Here is a 15,373-nt window from a genome sequence, read left to right on the forward strand (position 1 = left end):
TTTCTTAAAATTGATTTTTTATAGAGGAAGGGACAGCGAGAGAAACATCAATGTGAGAGCAAAATATGGATTAGCTGCATCCTGGTCACCCCCCGCTGGGGATCGAGCCCTAAACCTGGGCATGTGCCCTCACTGGGACTCCAGCTGGCAACCTTTTGGTGCATGGCATGACAGCCAACCAACTGAGCCTCAGTGGCCAGGGCTCGGGTCTGACATTTAACATTTAAGTCTGTAATCTATTTTGAGTTTAATTTTGTATATTCTGTAAGAATGTGATCCAGTTTTATTTTTTGCTTGTATCTGTCCAATTTTGTCAACACCACTTATTGAAGAAAATGTCTTTACCCCATTTTATATCCTTATCTCCTTTGTTGTAGGTTAATTGACCATGTAAGCGAGGCTTTGTTTCTGCGCTCTCTATTCCATTCATCTATATCTCTGTTTTGTGGCAGTACCATACTGTTTTGATTATTGTAGCTTTGTAGTATAGTTTGATACCTCCTACTTTGTTCTTTCTCAAGATTTCTTTGACTGATTGGGATCTGAGTATTAAGTTTTATTTGGAATCATTGTTATAAAAAATAGATTAGAAATATTGCAAAACTTCATTGTAAATTCCTTGTTTACAGATTGATTTATGCTGTGGTTCAGTTTATGTTTTTTATATGAACATAGTAAAAAATAGCAGTTTCTGTATCCATCAATATTACAATCTTTTACTGCTCTGCTACCGCTAATGGAGCTTTTTCATTAGATTTGAAGAGAAAGTTAGATAATGAATTCATTCCCATTAAAATAAAAATTAACCCATATTAAGAAAAAGAAATAAATTTTGACATCCTCTCTTCAGCTGTCCTTGATAATCACTTATGAGGCTATTTTGCAAGCTTCTTATGGAATTTGTCATTTGCCAGAGTATCATAGAAACAACTATCCTGGAAATGAGCAAGCACATACGACATTTCAAACAGATCAGCTTGTGTACTGCATGTTATTTAGCTCTTAATGAGACACTTAATTTATTTTTTTATTTTATAGGAATATATTTGTCCCAGATGTGAATCAGGCTTTATTGAAGAAGTGACAGATGATTCCAGGTATTGTACAAGCTCATGAATAAATCAGGCATTCTGTTATCAAAATTACTTTCTCTCAGCATTGTCTGAATGAATAGAAAGAAATTTGTTTTGTAACTTACACTGTCTGCTGAGAGGAAGGTGGGTGCATTTGGAGGGGGAGAAAAGTGGCAGAGGGAAAGGAGAAGAAAAATGGGAAGATTTGGCAACTGATGTGATAGTGGGTGTGATGAAATGTTTTATTTCTGATTGTGTGCGACTTGCTTTGGAAACCTATAGCCATAACAGTATCTGGTAAATTTTCTGGTTTATTTTCCGAGACTTTAGAGGTCTCTTAGATTATTCATTATTTTTTAGTGATCACTGTTGTTTGAAGGTAAACTGTTGTTACCTCCTTGGTGGGCTTGGGAGTAACATCTGACAAAGATATAAAATAAATAGGCTGTTTTCTAGCAAGGAAACTGAGTTGTTATTCTGCCTTGAGGAAGCTTTGGGTCCTTATTCTTATTGGAATTATTGCCACCAACTGTATGCCATCTTCCTACTGTAATATTAATAGTTTGTAATACTTGAAATTGGCTCCCATTGTAATGCTTGAAATTTTTTAAATGTATTTTATTTATTTCAGAGAGGAAGGGAAAGGGAGAGAGAGATAGAAACATCAATGATGAGTGAGAATCATTGATCGGCTGCCTCCTGCATGCCCCCAATGGGGAATCAAGCCTGCAACCCGGGCCTATGCCCTTGACAGGAATCAAATCCAGGACCCTTCTGTCCACAGGCTGACACTCTATCTACTGAGTCAAACCAGCTGGGGCTTGAAATATTTGAAAGTGACTGTATTATACTAGTATATTACTTCTTGATTAGTATGAATAAAACTATAAAAACTTAATAAGCAGTAGAATAGCATTGATATGATGGCCTTTTTGGCTAAATATAGTGGCACATTTATTTTTTTTTATGACTGTGTAGTTAAACCTTAGTTAGACAGTGGAAGTACTGATGATAAAAATCTGTAATCTGAAGCTTTTAATCTTGATTTGGGGGATTTTAATGGCAGTAAATAATTCCTTTACTGTTGCTCTTGGCAGAATCTAAGCTTGAAGGTCCCTTCCACAACCAGGAAAACCTACATATTTTACAGTATGTACTACTAGTTTAACTTAATCAATGATTGGTGATTTTATATACGAATGAGTTGGAGCTTCTGGGACAGTAAATGGCATGGGATCTAGGTTGTTATTAGCACTTAAATGTTAATCTAATAATCTTGGTTTTAAATAACACAATACCAACTAGTATAAAACCAGCATGATAGCAAAATTAGCAATTATGTGTGGATGGCATGCTAATTTGGGTAGCTTTTTATTTGTGCTGTTATAATTGCATCAAATACTTATTTCCAGCATTTAGGCTCTGCATGTGTTACATAAAGAGCATATTTGCTTTTGGGTGGCAATTATGGGTTTACCTTTCTAAGTTTTTAAATAGTAACCTGTTTTTTTTTTTAGGCCTATATACAAAGCACGGTTATAAATGAGGATCGTGGGTAACTGCAGATGAGTCTTTTCCAGCAGGGGACTATGAATTCTATGGATCCTGTTAGTTGACTTAGTAATTCTTTAATTTGTGCCTTTGTAGAGTAGAGATTGTCCTGTGCAGGTGCTATTAGTAGCAATTACTACAATGCAAAGATTAGTGTTTTAAATGGTTGAAGAAATCTTTCTCTTACATTCTCTCAGAGGCAGCATGATATTTCCTTCTACAAAGTTCATAAACAGTTGCAGATTTGAATACTTAGAAATTGCAGTGGTAAGTAGTGTACAATGAAAACTAATGAGGAAATCCTTTTATGTAAATATTGGATAATGGGCTCCATTTGCTACTAGACATTTCATCTTGTCAATGTAAGAAATATTCAGACCTGTAGAGAATTGTGAGTTTATTTGAGCCACTGTCAACAATTGCCAGGAAGCAAAATCTCAAGGATTGAGACAATGCTCCAGAGAATGGCAGTTTTTGATGTTATTTTATTTATAATCAAGAGAGAAGGTATAAGTAGGTTACGTGAAATCTATTGGTGGTAGATGAGGGAGGTGGGAGAAAGCAAATGGGAAACCTCTGGAATTAGATAAAAAGCAAAATGATAGACATGTACATCTTTTACGTAGGTGGTTACAGGAGGGTTAACAGTCAACAATTAACACAATAAAAATAACAGTGAGAATTTGTGGTCACTGGTTGTGCCCTGAGGGGTATGGAGAAAGGGAAGTTACCCTGTCTACCAAAGGACAATAGACAGGCTTAATTAAGTAACGCTGACTTTTGTTTGGGAAGATTCTAGCCTAGGACTTGACTACCTGCCATAACTGCTTGTAGTTAAAAAGTTTTCATTTCAGACCACCTTACTTGGTTACTTTAGGTCTCTGTATTTGTAAGGCCGCCACACAGGCCTCCCCTGAGCGGGTCAGGTTTAGTATGTGGCCCCTTTTCATCCACAGTCTAGAGGGGCACCTTGTACATGTTCTTAAGCTTTGTAACATTTGTCAGAACAATGTTGTGTTTTATTATCCCTTCTCTGTGATTAGCCCTATCATTTTAAAATACTAAGTAAGGAATTTTAAGGCAAGGGGGGATGCTGAGGGACTTTAAGGGGGAGTAGAACCCCAAAAGATATCCATGGCTTTAATTACCAAGGATATTGGAATCCCTGAAACCATGTCATGTGGTAAAGGCAAGAAACAGCCTTGGAAGCCTGTCTAGGCTTGAGCAATAAAATGGCTGCACGACCACTCAACTTTTTTCTTAAAGTACGTGGTAGTTATTTACTTATTTGGCATCGATTGTAGGGTACATCTGAAGTATTTTTTACAAAAACATTTTAAACTTCTGAACTAATACAGTGTTAAATGGTTTCTAAATAGAAAATTATAAGGCCTGGGAATGATTACATGGACTTTGGTATTTGCTTTGCTTTTTCACTTTTGGTTTCTGACGAATCAGGATGTGTGTTTCCTCGATAAGCTCACCACAATGCCCGGATTGGTGGTGTGATTCTGAAAATGAAAGCCATTTAATTGTAGTTCGTGGACTTTATATCATTGGGGTGAGTGTGGGGTGCGGTTGTGCCACTTATGTGTGTCTCTTGAGGTAAAAGTGGTCTCCGTTGGTTCTTTTTCCGCACCCCTTCCCCAAAGGCTTAGCCAGTTTTCTCTCTTTGCAAATTTCATGAGGACATTATTTCTCCCTGTCATTGGGAATAGATATTTTATTGTTTACACATGTAATACTAATTTAACAACTTTTATTTTCAAGTACCAATATAGAATATGGCATTGCAGTGTTTTCAAAAGTGGTGAATGCTCTGTATAATGTCTGACACATAAATAAACACTCTATATATACTTGCATGAATAAAATCCAGTCTTTTTTTTCTGGGGGGGGGGGGGATGTATTTACACCAAGGAAATTGATAAACACTACAAATCAGGGCCTCCTTCCCCTCCCCTCCCCCCAGACAGCCAATTTATAAGCATTTACTAGCATACCATAATAGACATTTTTCAAGTATTTTTTTTCTCTTTATATAAAGAAACAGACTGTTGAAAACTTTTTCAAGTTTATTACGTACATTCCTTTTCCTTGGTAGAAATAGAGAAGTACTCACTGAAACATGTTAAATATCTTTGCCATCAAGCTGTTTCTTACACTATTGTTGTAGGTGGCTGGAACTGCCACTGGGTATCTGACCTGTGGGGTCCGAGCAAACCTGGGTTCAGCAACCTTGGTACTTGGGTTCTGGCTAGGAAAGCATTCAGAGCCAAGCCCAACATAAGAGAACATTTACTTGTTAAATCACAGAGGTAGAAGTAATTCCTAGAAGAAATGGGCTTAGGAAAGTTACAGAGGTAAAGGAAGGGCGGTTGGAGCTTGGGAGTGAGGAAGCTATGGGTGGGGGGTCGGAACGGGGAAAAGGGGAAGGAGAAAGGAAAGGAAAAGGTATTGGCGCAGGCTTGCTCTGGGAGGAAGAGCCCGCTGGGCCCTCCAGTTTCCGGGTTTTAAGGGTGGAGATTTTAGGGGAGGTCCCAGGGGAAGATCTTAAAGGAATATTCAGTAGCTTTGCAGGTGTGTTCCTCCTGGGTCTAGGACCTAGACCAGGGGTGGGCAAACTTTTTGACTCAAGGGCCACAATGGGTTCTTAAACTGGACCGGAGGGCCGGAACAAAAGCATGGATGGAGTGTTTGTGTGAACTAATATAAATTCAAAGTAAACATCATTACATAAAAGGGTACGGTCTTTTTTTTTTTTTTAGTTTTATTCATTTCAAACGGGCCGGATCCGCCCACGGGCCGTAGTTTGCCCACAGCTGACCTAGACTCTGGGTCTTCACTGATTGATTGGTCTGTACCAGGGTAGGGGATCATTAGCCAATGCAGCTGGTCCTGAGGCCAGCCGTGGCATTATTTCTCCGGTTTTGCTGATTTTCTGGGCCTGGAGCTGAAATACAACTGAGGCCTAAATGTTATCTCTAAGGAGGAAAGGTCTGGGGGTCCAAACTGCCTGACCAGCAATGTGCTAGGGGAGGAAAGGTCGCTCTGGGGGCAAGGTCCCACCCTACAGTTGCCCATTGCTAAGCACCTGGGGGTTCCCACCCTAGTGACCTTATTCTGTACCTGGCCCATTGCCCTGCTCTGCTTACTTGTCTGCCTACCACACTATTATTCAAATAACCTGCTCCCTTGTTAATCCAGCCTTCTATTTTTTTTTTAAACCCCACCCAAGGATATTTTTCCATTGCTTTTACGTAGAGTGGAAGGGAGGTGGGGGCTGGGGGGGAGAGAAACATTGTTGTGAGAAAGACGCATGGATGGGTTGCTTCCCACAGGTGCCCCTACCAGGGCTGGGATCCAGCCTGCAACCACGGTATGTGTCCTTAACCGGAATCTAACCCACGACCTTTGGGTGCACGGGCTGATGCTCTAACCACTGAGCACCTGCCAGGGCCTAGCCTTCTATTTTAACTAAATCCCAGGTCCTTAACTTTCCTCTTCAAGTTTAACTGCCTCTCCTCAATTCCCCCCATACCTTTCAAGCCTTCTGAAAGAGAGGACCAGCATTTTTAATGGTAAAGGTGAGCTTTTTCAAAGGCAGTAACTTTGTAGGCAATCAAACAAGAATGGCCGGGTGTGCTTTGCCCGGTAAGCACTAGGTCCTGTTAGCTGCTACTTCAACACTCCTGGGCTTCTGAGTGTCAGAGGGAGAGCAATACACTGAGTCCCTTTTGTTTACACACCAGGAGATTAAGTTTCCTTAAATTCCAAAGGAAGTTGGGAAGATTAACTTTCAGATAGGAAACTTCATAGGCTGAGCAGGCTGAGAAAAGGAAAAAGAAAATCACATCACCCTCAAGCATTTACATCAAGGGATGAAATTTTAAATCATGTTTCACACCCATTTCTTTTTTATCAGGGCTTGTGCCCAGCAATGATACCATTTGATTGTGGGTTGTGAGCTTGACTGCTACTTGTTTAGTTTGTTTTAAGGAAAGTAAAGGGCTAAAATATTATTTGCTAAACTCAGGCCACACTGTTAACCAATGTAATTAATTCAGTGTTGTTTAAACCCTTCATTTTCTTAACAAGTTTTTCCATAACCTGGAATTAACTAGCTAAGTGCTTCTTATTATCAACCTCCCTGCCACTGCAGGCACTGGTCATGTCTATCTGAGAAAAGCATTTGTTCACAAACCATAGTTTTCCAGCCTGGCTAGTTTTTTCTCATGAATACAAACAAAATGTTCTACACATGGAAATATGCCATGTTTGTTTCTATTTTGACTCCAAGCTCATATTTCAGGAGCGGGGAGCAGTTCCTGTCTGGCTGAAGTTCTCAGAACAGCCTTCTCTCCACCTTAACTGTACCCACAGTGCTGAACCCTCCATCTAGAGCAGTGGTTCTCAACCTTGGCTGCACATTAGAATCATCTGGGAATCTTTTTAAAATCCTGATTTCTGGGCCTCATCCTCCGGAAATTCTGTTTCTTGGTTACTAATGTTGTGGCCCCACCCCATAACGAAGAAACAGAATTTCCGGAGGATGAGGCCCAGAAATCAGGGTTTTAAAAAGATTCCCAGGTGATTCTAATGTGCAGCCAAGGTTGAGAACCACTGATCTAGAGGGAACCCCCTTCCTTGCCACGCAAGACCAATTCTGTAGCACCCTTTCCAACTTCCTGGATGAAACTGACATGTCTTTCTCTTGCTCCACTCAGGAGCACCTATCACCACCCCCACCACCATCACCATCCTCATTCTCTGTCAAGGACTTTCTGGGTGCCAAGCACTGTTTTACATGTGTTAAGTAATCTTCACCAACTACCCTATTGTAAGTGCCATTATTCTTCCCACTTGATACACAAGGACACTGAGGCACTGAGAGGTTGGTGCTTGAAGTCACTCAGCTGGTAGATGACAGAGCGGGACCCCTCCAGGGACTGCACTCAAGTGCTCTGCCATGCCCCTGCTTCATTGAGCTAGTTAGCTACACAGCTGTTTCTCTGATGTTTACACATGTGATACTAATTTAACAACTTCTATTTTCAAATTATCAATATGGAATATGGCATTGCAGGGTTTTCCAAAAGTGATGAGTGCTCTGTATAATGTCTGACACATAATAAACATACTACATATACCTGTATGAATAAAATACAGTCTTTGCCCTCTGAATTTATATTTAGGAAAGGAGGGACAGGTAGAAATGGATACAAATTCTAGATATTTACAGTAGAATTTGAATCAAAGTCAGAGTGTAGAGGAGTGTGGGAGAATCTCATTTGGTTGGTGAGTTCAGAAGAGGCTTACTAGAGGACATTGCCTTTGAGATGGGCCCTGAAGGATGGGTAGGATAATCAAAGAATAGGGTAATCTATCAGGAGAAGAAAAAAATATTTATTGAGCCCTTTTATAATGTGCTAAATTTAGTAACAGACTTCTTACATTACTACATCTTAAGAATATATTTTTATTGATTTCAGAGAGGAAAGGAGAGAGAGATAGAAACATCAGTCATGAGAGAGAATCATTGATTGGCTGCCTCCTGCACACCCCCTGCTGGGGATCAAACCTGCAACTCTGGCATATGCCCTTGACCGGAATCAAACCCGGGACCCTTCAGTTGGCAGGTTGACTCTCTATCCACTGAGCCAAACCAGCTAGGGCAGGGGTGGGCAAACTACGGCCCGCGGGCCGGATCCGGCCCGTTTGAAATGAATAAAACTAAAAAAAAAAAAAGACCGTACCCTTTTATGTAATGATGTTTACTTTGAATTTATATTAGTTCACACAAACACTCCATCCATGCTTTTGTTCCGGCTCTCCAGTCCAGTTTAAGAACCCATTGTGGCCCTTGAGTCAAAAAGTTTGCCCACCCCTGAGCTAGGGCCTTACATTACTATATTTAATCATTGCCAAGAAATATTAACTATAGTTATTTGGTGGTTGAATGGCTTTTTAAAAAATGAAATATTATTTTGAGAATCTTGTCTTCTTGCCCTCTTGAGGATGAATGTTTTTTTTTTCTTTCTAAGTCAAATTTCAATTGCTTGCTGGCTCTCTGTAGGTCCTTCTCTGTGGTGGCCCTTTACCTCAATTTTCCACTTGATTTTGTTGTTATAATTAAAATTTTTTTATTGATTTTAGAGAGAGAGATGGGGGAGGTTGAGAGGGAGGGAGGAAATGAGGGAGAGAGGGAGAGGCAGAGGAAGGGGGTGGAGAGAGAGAGAGAGACCCCACATGTTGCTCCACCACTCACTGGTTGATTCTTGTATATGCCCTGACCAGGGATCTAACCCACGACCCTGGTGCATTGGAACGACACTTCAACCAGCTGAGCTACCTGGCCAGGGCTGTAGTTATAGTTTTTGTTTTTGTTTTGTTTTGTTTTTAATATATTTTTATTGATTTCAGAGGAAGGGAGAGGGAGAGAGATAGAAACATCAATGATGAGAGAAAATCATTGATTGGCTGCCTCCTGAACACCCCACACTGGGATTTGAGCCCATAACCCAGGCATGTACCCTGACTGGGAATCGAACCCATGACCTCCTGGTTCATAGGTCGATGCTCAACCACTGAGCCACACCAGATGGACTGCAGTTATAGTTTTTTATAGATGAATTCACATGCCGGTTGGTCATAGTTTTCTTTGTAGGTGTCAGGTTGAGATGAGTAATTTTTCCTTATAGAGCTGTGTTCTCATTGCAGCATTCTCTGTTAAGCTTCTGAGAGGGAAGCTTGTTTCTGGGAATAGAGTCACTTACTCCCTTTTCTCTTTAGTTTTTTAGGTGGTGGTGGCAACCGGATGGACAATAGCACATCAACACATTTTACAGAGGTGAGTTTTCCTTTGGGCGTAGGGATGCTTTAGGTAGTGGGTGGATGTTAAAATCATGACATATTTTCACGTCTCTGAGCAGCAAAATATCAGAATGGATAGGGCAAATGTGGACAAGGGTAGCCCTTAGAACAGTTTGTGTTTTTAGCAGCTGGGGCTTTGGCATATTACTTTTGGTAAAGCTTTGCTTAGCGTAATAGCCTCTGTTGTGAACCTGACAGTATTTTGAATTCTGTTTTATTGTGTGTAATGGTGTGAAAATAAAAAGCTTGTGTTTTTGAAATAGCAGTGTTGCAGATCCTGCTTTAATGGCATGATGGCCAAGTAAAGAGCAGGTCGGAATGAATTGTTAATAGAAGTCATACTAAGGCACAGTCTTCAACTTTACACAGAGGAACTGGTTTCTAGAAATTACTTCTAATGAACATGGTAGTTTGACATAACTGGAATTAGGGGGCTAGATTAAGGGTAAGATATTTACTTGTCTTCCAGATCTCAGGATGGGACCTATAATTAATTTCCAGTTCTTTGTATAATGCAGCATCCATATTTTGAGGGGTGGGCAGAAAATCTTAACTGTCACTTGAAAACAAGGCATTAGTATGCATCCTTGTATACCATTTTATAGTAAATTTAGAATAATTTTCTTTTTTCACTTTATGGACTTAAAATCTCATTTAGTTTCTTTTTTACCGTTTTAACCATTTTTATTTTTATTTTATTTTAGTGATTAATATTTTGATCCTCACCTGAGGGAGGTTATGTTTATTGATTTTAGTGAGAGAGGAAGGGAGGGGGAGAGAAAGATCAATTGGTTGCCTCCTATAAGCGCCTTGACTAGGAATCGAATCCAGCCAACTGAGCCATACCAGCCAGGGCTTAGCCATTTTTAAATGTACAATTCAGTGGCATTGCATACTCTGTTTTTAAACTGTTAGAGTTTGTAGCCTACCAGCTCAGCTTACAAAAAACACTGGTTTGTTTTTGCTCCTATTGCCACAGTACTTGACTCTAGAAAGCTAACAGATGCTTAAAAAAAAAAAAAAAAAAAATTAAATCCCATAATCAGAATTTCTTTGTGTTTCAGGATTACATTAGCCTTTTCCAGAGATAGCTCAAGTACTTGAACTAGTAGAATTTTTAGTATTTATATGTGTGTACATGGGTACAAGATGTCTTTGAACTCACATTTTAATTTTTTCACTTTGATGAATCGAAAAACATTATTTAAAATTTATTCTGTTTGCCAGGCCTGGAAATCTTTTCTGATTTTAGTATTTTCCTTCTGTGTGTGCTATTTCCTTGATAACACAGGTTGTCGCTTATTATACATATGCAAAAAAACTTCATTGATATTTTTTTAAGTGTTAGTTCTCTTTTAGGAAATGGAAATACATTGGTTTGTCAGTTTTGTAGATATGACTCACCAGGAAGAGATGCATTAAGAAGAAAAATAAATATATGTAGTCAGTTTCCTAACTTTAGTAATGCTAAATCTGACACTGATGGCATGAGCTATTCTCTAGGTGTTAAAATAATTTTGCTGAGTCATAACCTCTTCTTCAGAGTTTGTAGCAATGCCTAGTTTTCTCTCTGTAGAATTCCCTTGTCATCATGCGTGGATATTTTAGTATTCTCCTTTTTAAATGATATTTTACATTAAAAAAAAATCTGTCTATATAATATTATAGAAATTACCAGGGTGGGTTTGTGTGTGTGTGTGTGTGTGTGTGTGTGTGTGTGTTTTAATCCTAACCTGAGGATATTTATTCCCCATTGATATAAAAAATATATATATAATTTTATTGATTTCAGAAAGGAAGGAAGAGGGAGAGATAGAAACATCAATGATAAGAGAGAATCATTGATTGGCTGCCTCTTGCATGCCCCCTATTGGGTGAGTGCACTGACTGGGAATCAAACCATGACCTCCTGATTCATAGGTCAACACTCAACCACTGAGCCACACCAGTGGAGGCCTCCATTGATTTTTAGAGAGTGGAGGGGTGTGAGGAAGAGAAAGAGGCAGGGAGAGAGAGGAAGAGAGAAAAACATTGCAGTGAAAGAGACACATCAACTGATTACCTCCTGTATGAGTCCTGACCAGGGCTGGGGATCCAACCTGCAACCCAGGCATGTGCCCTTGACCAGGAATCGAACCCGAGACCCTTCAGTGCTCAGGCTGACGCTCTAACCACTGAGCAAGGCTGGCCAGGGCATTGTCAAGGGTTTTAAAAAATCAGCTAAGTAGTCTATATTGAGTGCTTTAACAGCACTCTGCTAAAAGTAGGGACAAGAAGCAAATATCATGGTTACCTTGCCCACAAGGAATTTATAATTTTGTTGGAGAAGTGCAAACACATATGAAACAAATAAGTAAACAAGAAAGTATAATAAAATTATTGTGCCCTAACTGGTTTGGTTTAGTGGATAGAACGTTGGCCTGAGGATGCAAGGGTCCCGGGTTCGATTCCGGTCGGGGGCATGTACCTTGGTTGCGGGCATATACCCAGTGGAACGTGTGCAGGGGGCAGCTGATCGATGTTTCTCTCTCATCGATGTTTCTGGCTCTCTATCCCTCTCCCTTTCTCTCTGTAAAAAATCAATAAAATGTATTAAAAAAATTATTGTGGTGCCTGGCCAGGTTACTCAGTGTTTAGAACATTGTCCTGATGTGCCAAGGTTGCAGGTTTGATCCCCGGTCAGAGCACATACAATGAATGCATAAATGAGTGGAATAACAAATCAGTTTCTCTCTCTCTCTCTCTCTCTCTCTCTCTCTCTCTCTCTCTCTCTCAAAATCAAATAAAAATAAAAATTATTGTGGAGTCTATGTAACACACGCGGTAGGGAGAGATTGTATTAGGTGAGCTGCAGTCTTTGTAAAGTCTTTAGGAGGAGAGGTCAAATGACTTAGTGATATCCTTGGAATCAAATTGCCTGAGTTCAAATCTTGGGCCTACCACTTATTTACTGGATATGTGACCTGGACAGAATTACTTCAGATCTCTCTGTACATGTTGTCTCATCTGTAAATTAGGGAAAAGAATACCTCATGGGATTGTTGTGAGGGTTAAGTGAGTTAGTACATGTCAGGTGTATAGGCCAATGTGCCTGCCATATAGAGAGTGTTCATAAATGTTTGCAATTATTACTAGTAAGACTTCATGCAGAAGGAAAACAAGGCTTTCTTCAAGTACCAGATACTTGAAGGGGAGGTGGAATTCAGGTAAGCAAAGAGGTGAGAAAAAGATAATATTTATAGCTATAAAGTTTTATGCTGATGTCCCTGAAGAAGAAAACTTAGAAAGTTATATATAGAAACCAAAGTTATTCTTTTCCATATTTTAGTTGGTAATTTCAGCAGAACTTAGGTTCCGTTTTGCTGTTTTCTTTAGCCAGAGCTGCTTGTGCAATGAAAAGATTATTTTCTATAATTAAACTATTTACTAATAGCTACATTATTAAAATATTAGATATATTAGAAAAGGCTTAGTCCAACCAAAATTTCAAACCGAATCAGTATTGTTTTTTTAAAGTGAATCTGGGGTGGGGAGATGGAGAGAGTGGGTGAGGATAGAGTTAAGGTGGGAGGAGGCTGGTTGCCAGTTAACCTGTGAGAATCAGTGGAAAGTGAATTATAGAAATGGTGCTAACAGTTTGTAGAGAGATGACATTGCTCTACTGTGGTCTCTGATAACCTGGGAATTGAGCCCATGGCTACCTGAGGGTTTCATTGATCATTTGAAAGCTTCTGACCATGACCTGGTGCCGGTGAGACATCTGATCTGAGAGTCTCAGCTTACCGGAACGGATCACTTCATTGCAGGAATGGCTGTGGCTGCTGTTTCAGATTAGCAGAATATAAGATAGATAGATGGCTTCCTAGAAAAAGAACACCCAGTATACACACAAGGGAAGGGAGCGCTGAGCAGCCTGGTTTATATTTATTTAAATAAAATTTGTTTTACATATGTAGCATTGTAATGGTAATTCTAAAAGGCATTAAAAAATATCTGGCCCTAGCTGATTTGTTTGGCTCAGTGGATAGAGTGTTGGCCTGCAGACTGAAAGGTCCCAGGTTCAATTCCGGTCAAGAGCACACGCCTGGGTTGTAGACTTGATCCCCCAGTGGTGGCTGTGCAGGAGGCAGCCGATCAATGATTCTCTCTCATCATTGATGTTTCTTTCTCTCTCTCTCTCTCTCTCTCTCTTTCTCTCTCTCTCTCTCTCTCACTCTCCCCCTCCCTCCCTTCCTCCCTCCCTCCCCGCTCTTCCTCTCTGAAATCAATATAAATATATTAAAAAAATCTGGAGCTCTTTTTCTAAAAGCTCCTTTCATACATTTTCTTCAGGTTTTGTCCTGAGGCATAGATACTGAAAGATATTATAACGACATTAAGGAGACTTTTAAAAATGAAAAATCCCCCATATTCTCATTACCTTATTTTAGTTTTATGGTTTTTATATAATACTTTTGATTTCTCACATGCTTCCTGTTTTCAGATGCAGACATAGGAGTATACCATGTTGTATTTCTGCTTTAAAAAAATTTACTTAGGATTATAGATCTTTTTTCTTTTCTTTTTTTTTTTTAAAAAAGAGAAGTTGTGCTTGTTTTTTCGTTTTTTATTTATTTATATTTTTATTCATTTCAGAGAGGAAGGGAGAGGGAGAGAGAGGTAGAAACATCAATGATGAGAATCATGGATCGGCTGCCTCCTGCACACCCCACACTGGGGATCGAACCCACAACCTGGGCATGTGCCCTGACCGGGAATCGAACCGTCACCTCCTGGTTCATAGGTTGATACTCAACTACTGAGCCACGCCAGCCGGGCCAGATCTTTTTTCTTGTCTCTCCATAGTTTACAAGAATTATATTTCATAATTAGCAGAGATGAGGCTCTTGCCACTCACTGCTCAGAAGCATCACCGCTTTGGTGTTGGGGAAAGTAAGGAGGTCAGAGGTGGAAATGCGAGATCTTCACTTTTGGGTATTGCAGTTTAAGCCTATAGTTAGCAGGGGTGTGGGACTAGTGTCTGTGGCAGTAGGGGTAGGAGATGCGTCAGTCATCTGTGAGGGCAGTTTTACCTCTGCCCTCTCCTGTATCATCTCATGCTCTTTTGTGTGTGCTCCTGGGGCCTGTGGAGAAGGCTCTCAATAATCAAGAACAATATTAAGTTAAATTAAATCAAATTCTACCAATTTTGACTTACAGAAATGACAGTTTTAAATCATTAGATATGTAATAAGAAGTTCAGGATTTTAAACTATCCTTTCTGTTTGCTGTTCTTCTAATTCTCAGACATAAGGAGCACTCATTGGAAAGAAAGAACCAAAACTGGCAGTTCACAGTTAACATGATCTTTTATGTAGAAAACCTGATGAATTCCATTAAAAAGCTGTTAGAAATAAGTGTAAGCGCCTGACCGGTTTGGCTCAATGGCTAGAGCGTCGTCAGCCTGCGGACTCAAGGGTCCCGGGTTCGATTCCAGTCAAGGGCATGTACCTTGGTTGTGGGCACATCCCCAGTGGGGAGTGTGCAGGAGGCAGCTGATCAGTGTTTCTCTTTCATGGATGTTTCTAACTCCCTTTCCCTCTCCCTTCCTCTCTGTAAAAAATCAATAAAATATATTAAAAAAAAGAAAAGAAATAAGTGTAAGCAAGGTTGCAGAATATAAGAAAGACATATAGAAAATCAGTTGTATTTTTACATATTAGTAGCAATTAGAAATGAAAATTTTAAAAAACACCATTTACAATAGCATAAAAATATGAAATACTTTAACTTTCAGAAAAAATGTATAAGACCTGAGCATGGAGAACTACAAAATATTACTTAAAGAAATTAAAGGTCACCTAGATAGATAAATGTAGAAATATATCCTGCTTGTG

The 15,373-nt window shown here is 39.6% G+C and overlaps 1 protein-coding gene across 1 annotated transcript in view; it reads left to right on the forward strand.

Moving 5' to 3' along the window:
* RNF115 (ring finger protein 115) overlaps positions 1 to 15,373 on the forward strand; it is a 67,916-nt gene that overhangs the window by 26,015 nt on the left and 26,528 nt on the right. Inside the window, exons 2-3 of the mRNA XM_081112842.1 lie at positions 1,039 to 1,097; positions 9,417 to 9,474. Coding sequence (XP_080968968.1) covers positions 1,039 to 1,097; positions 9,417 to 9,474 — 117 coding nt within the window. The remainder of the gene's footprint in view (positions 1 to 1,038; positions 1,098 to 9,416; positions 9,475 to 15,373) is intronic.

Source organism: Myotis nattereri (genome assembly GCF_964212035.1).
Source record: "Myotis nattereri genome assembly, chromosome: 18".
Taxonomy (NCBI): domain Eukaryota; kingdom Metazoa; phylum Chordata; class Mammalia; order Chiroptera; family Vespertilionidae; genus Myotis; species Myotis nattereri.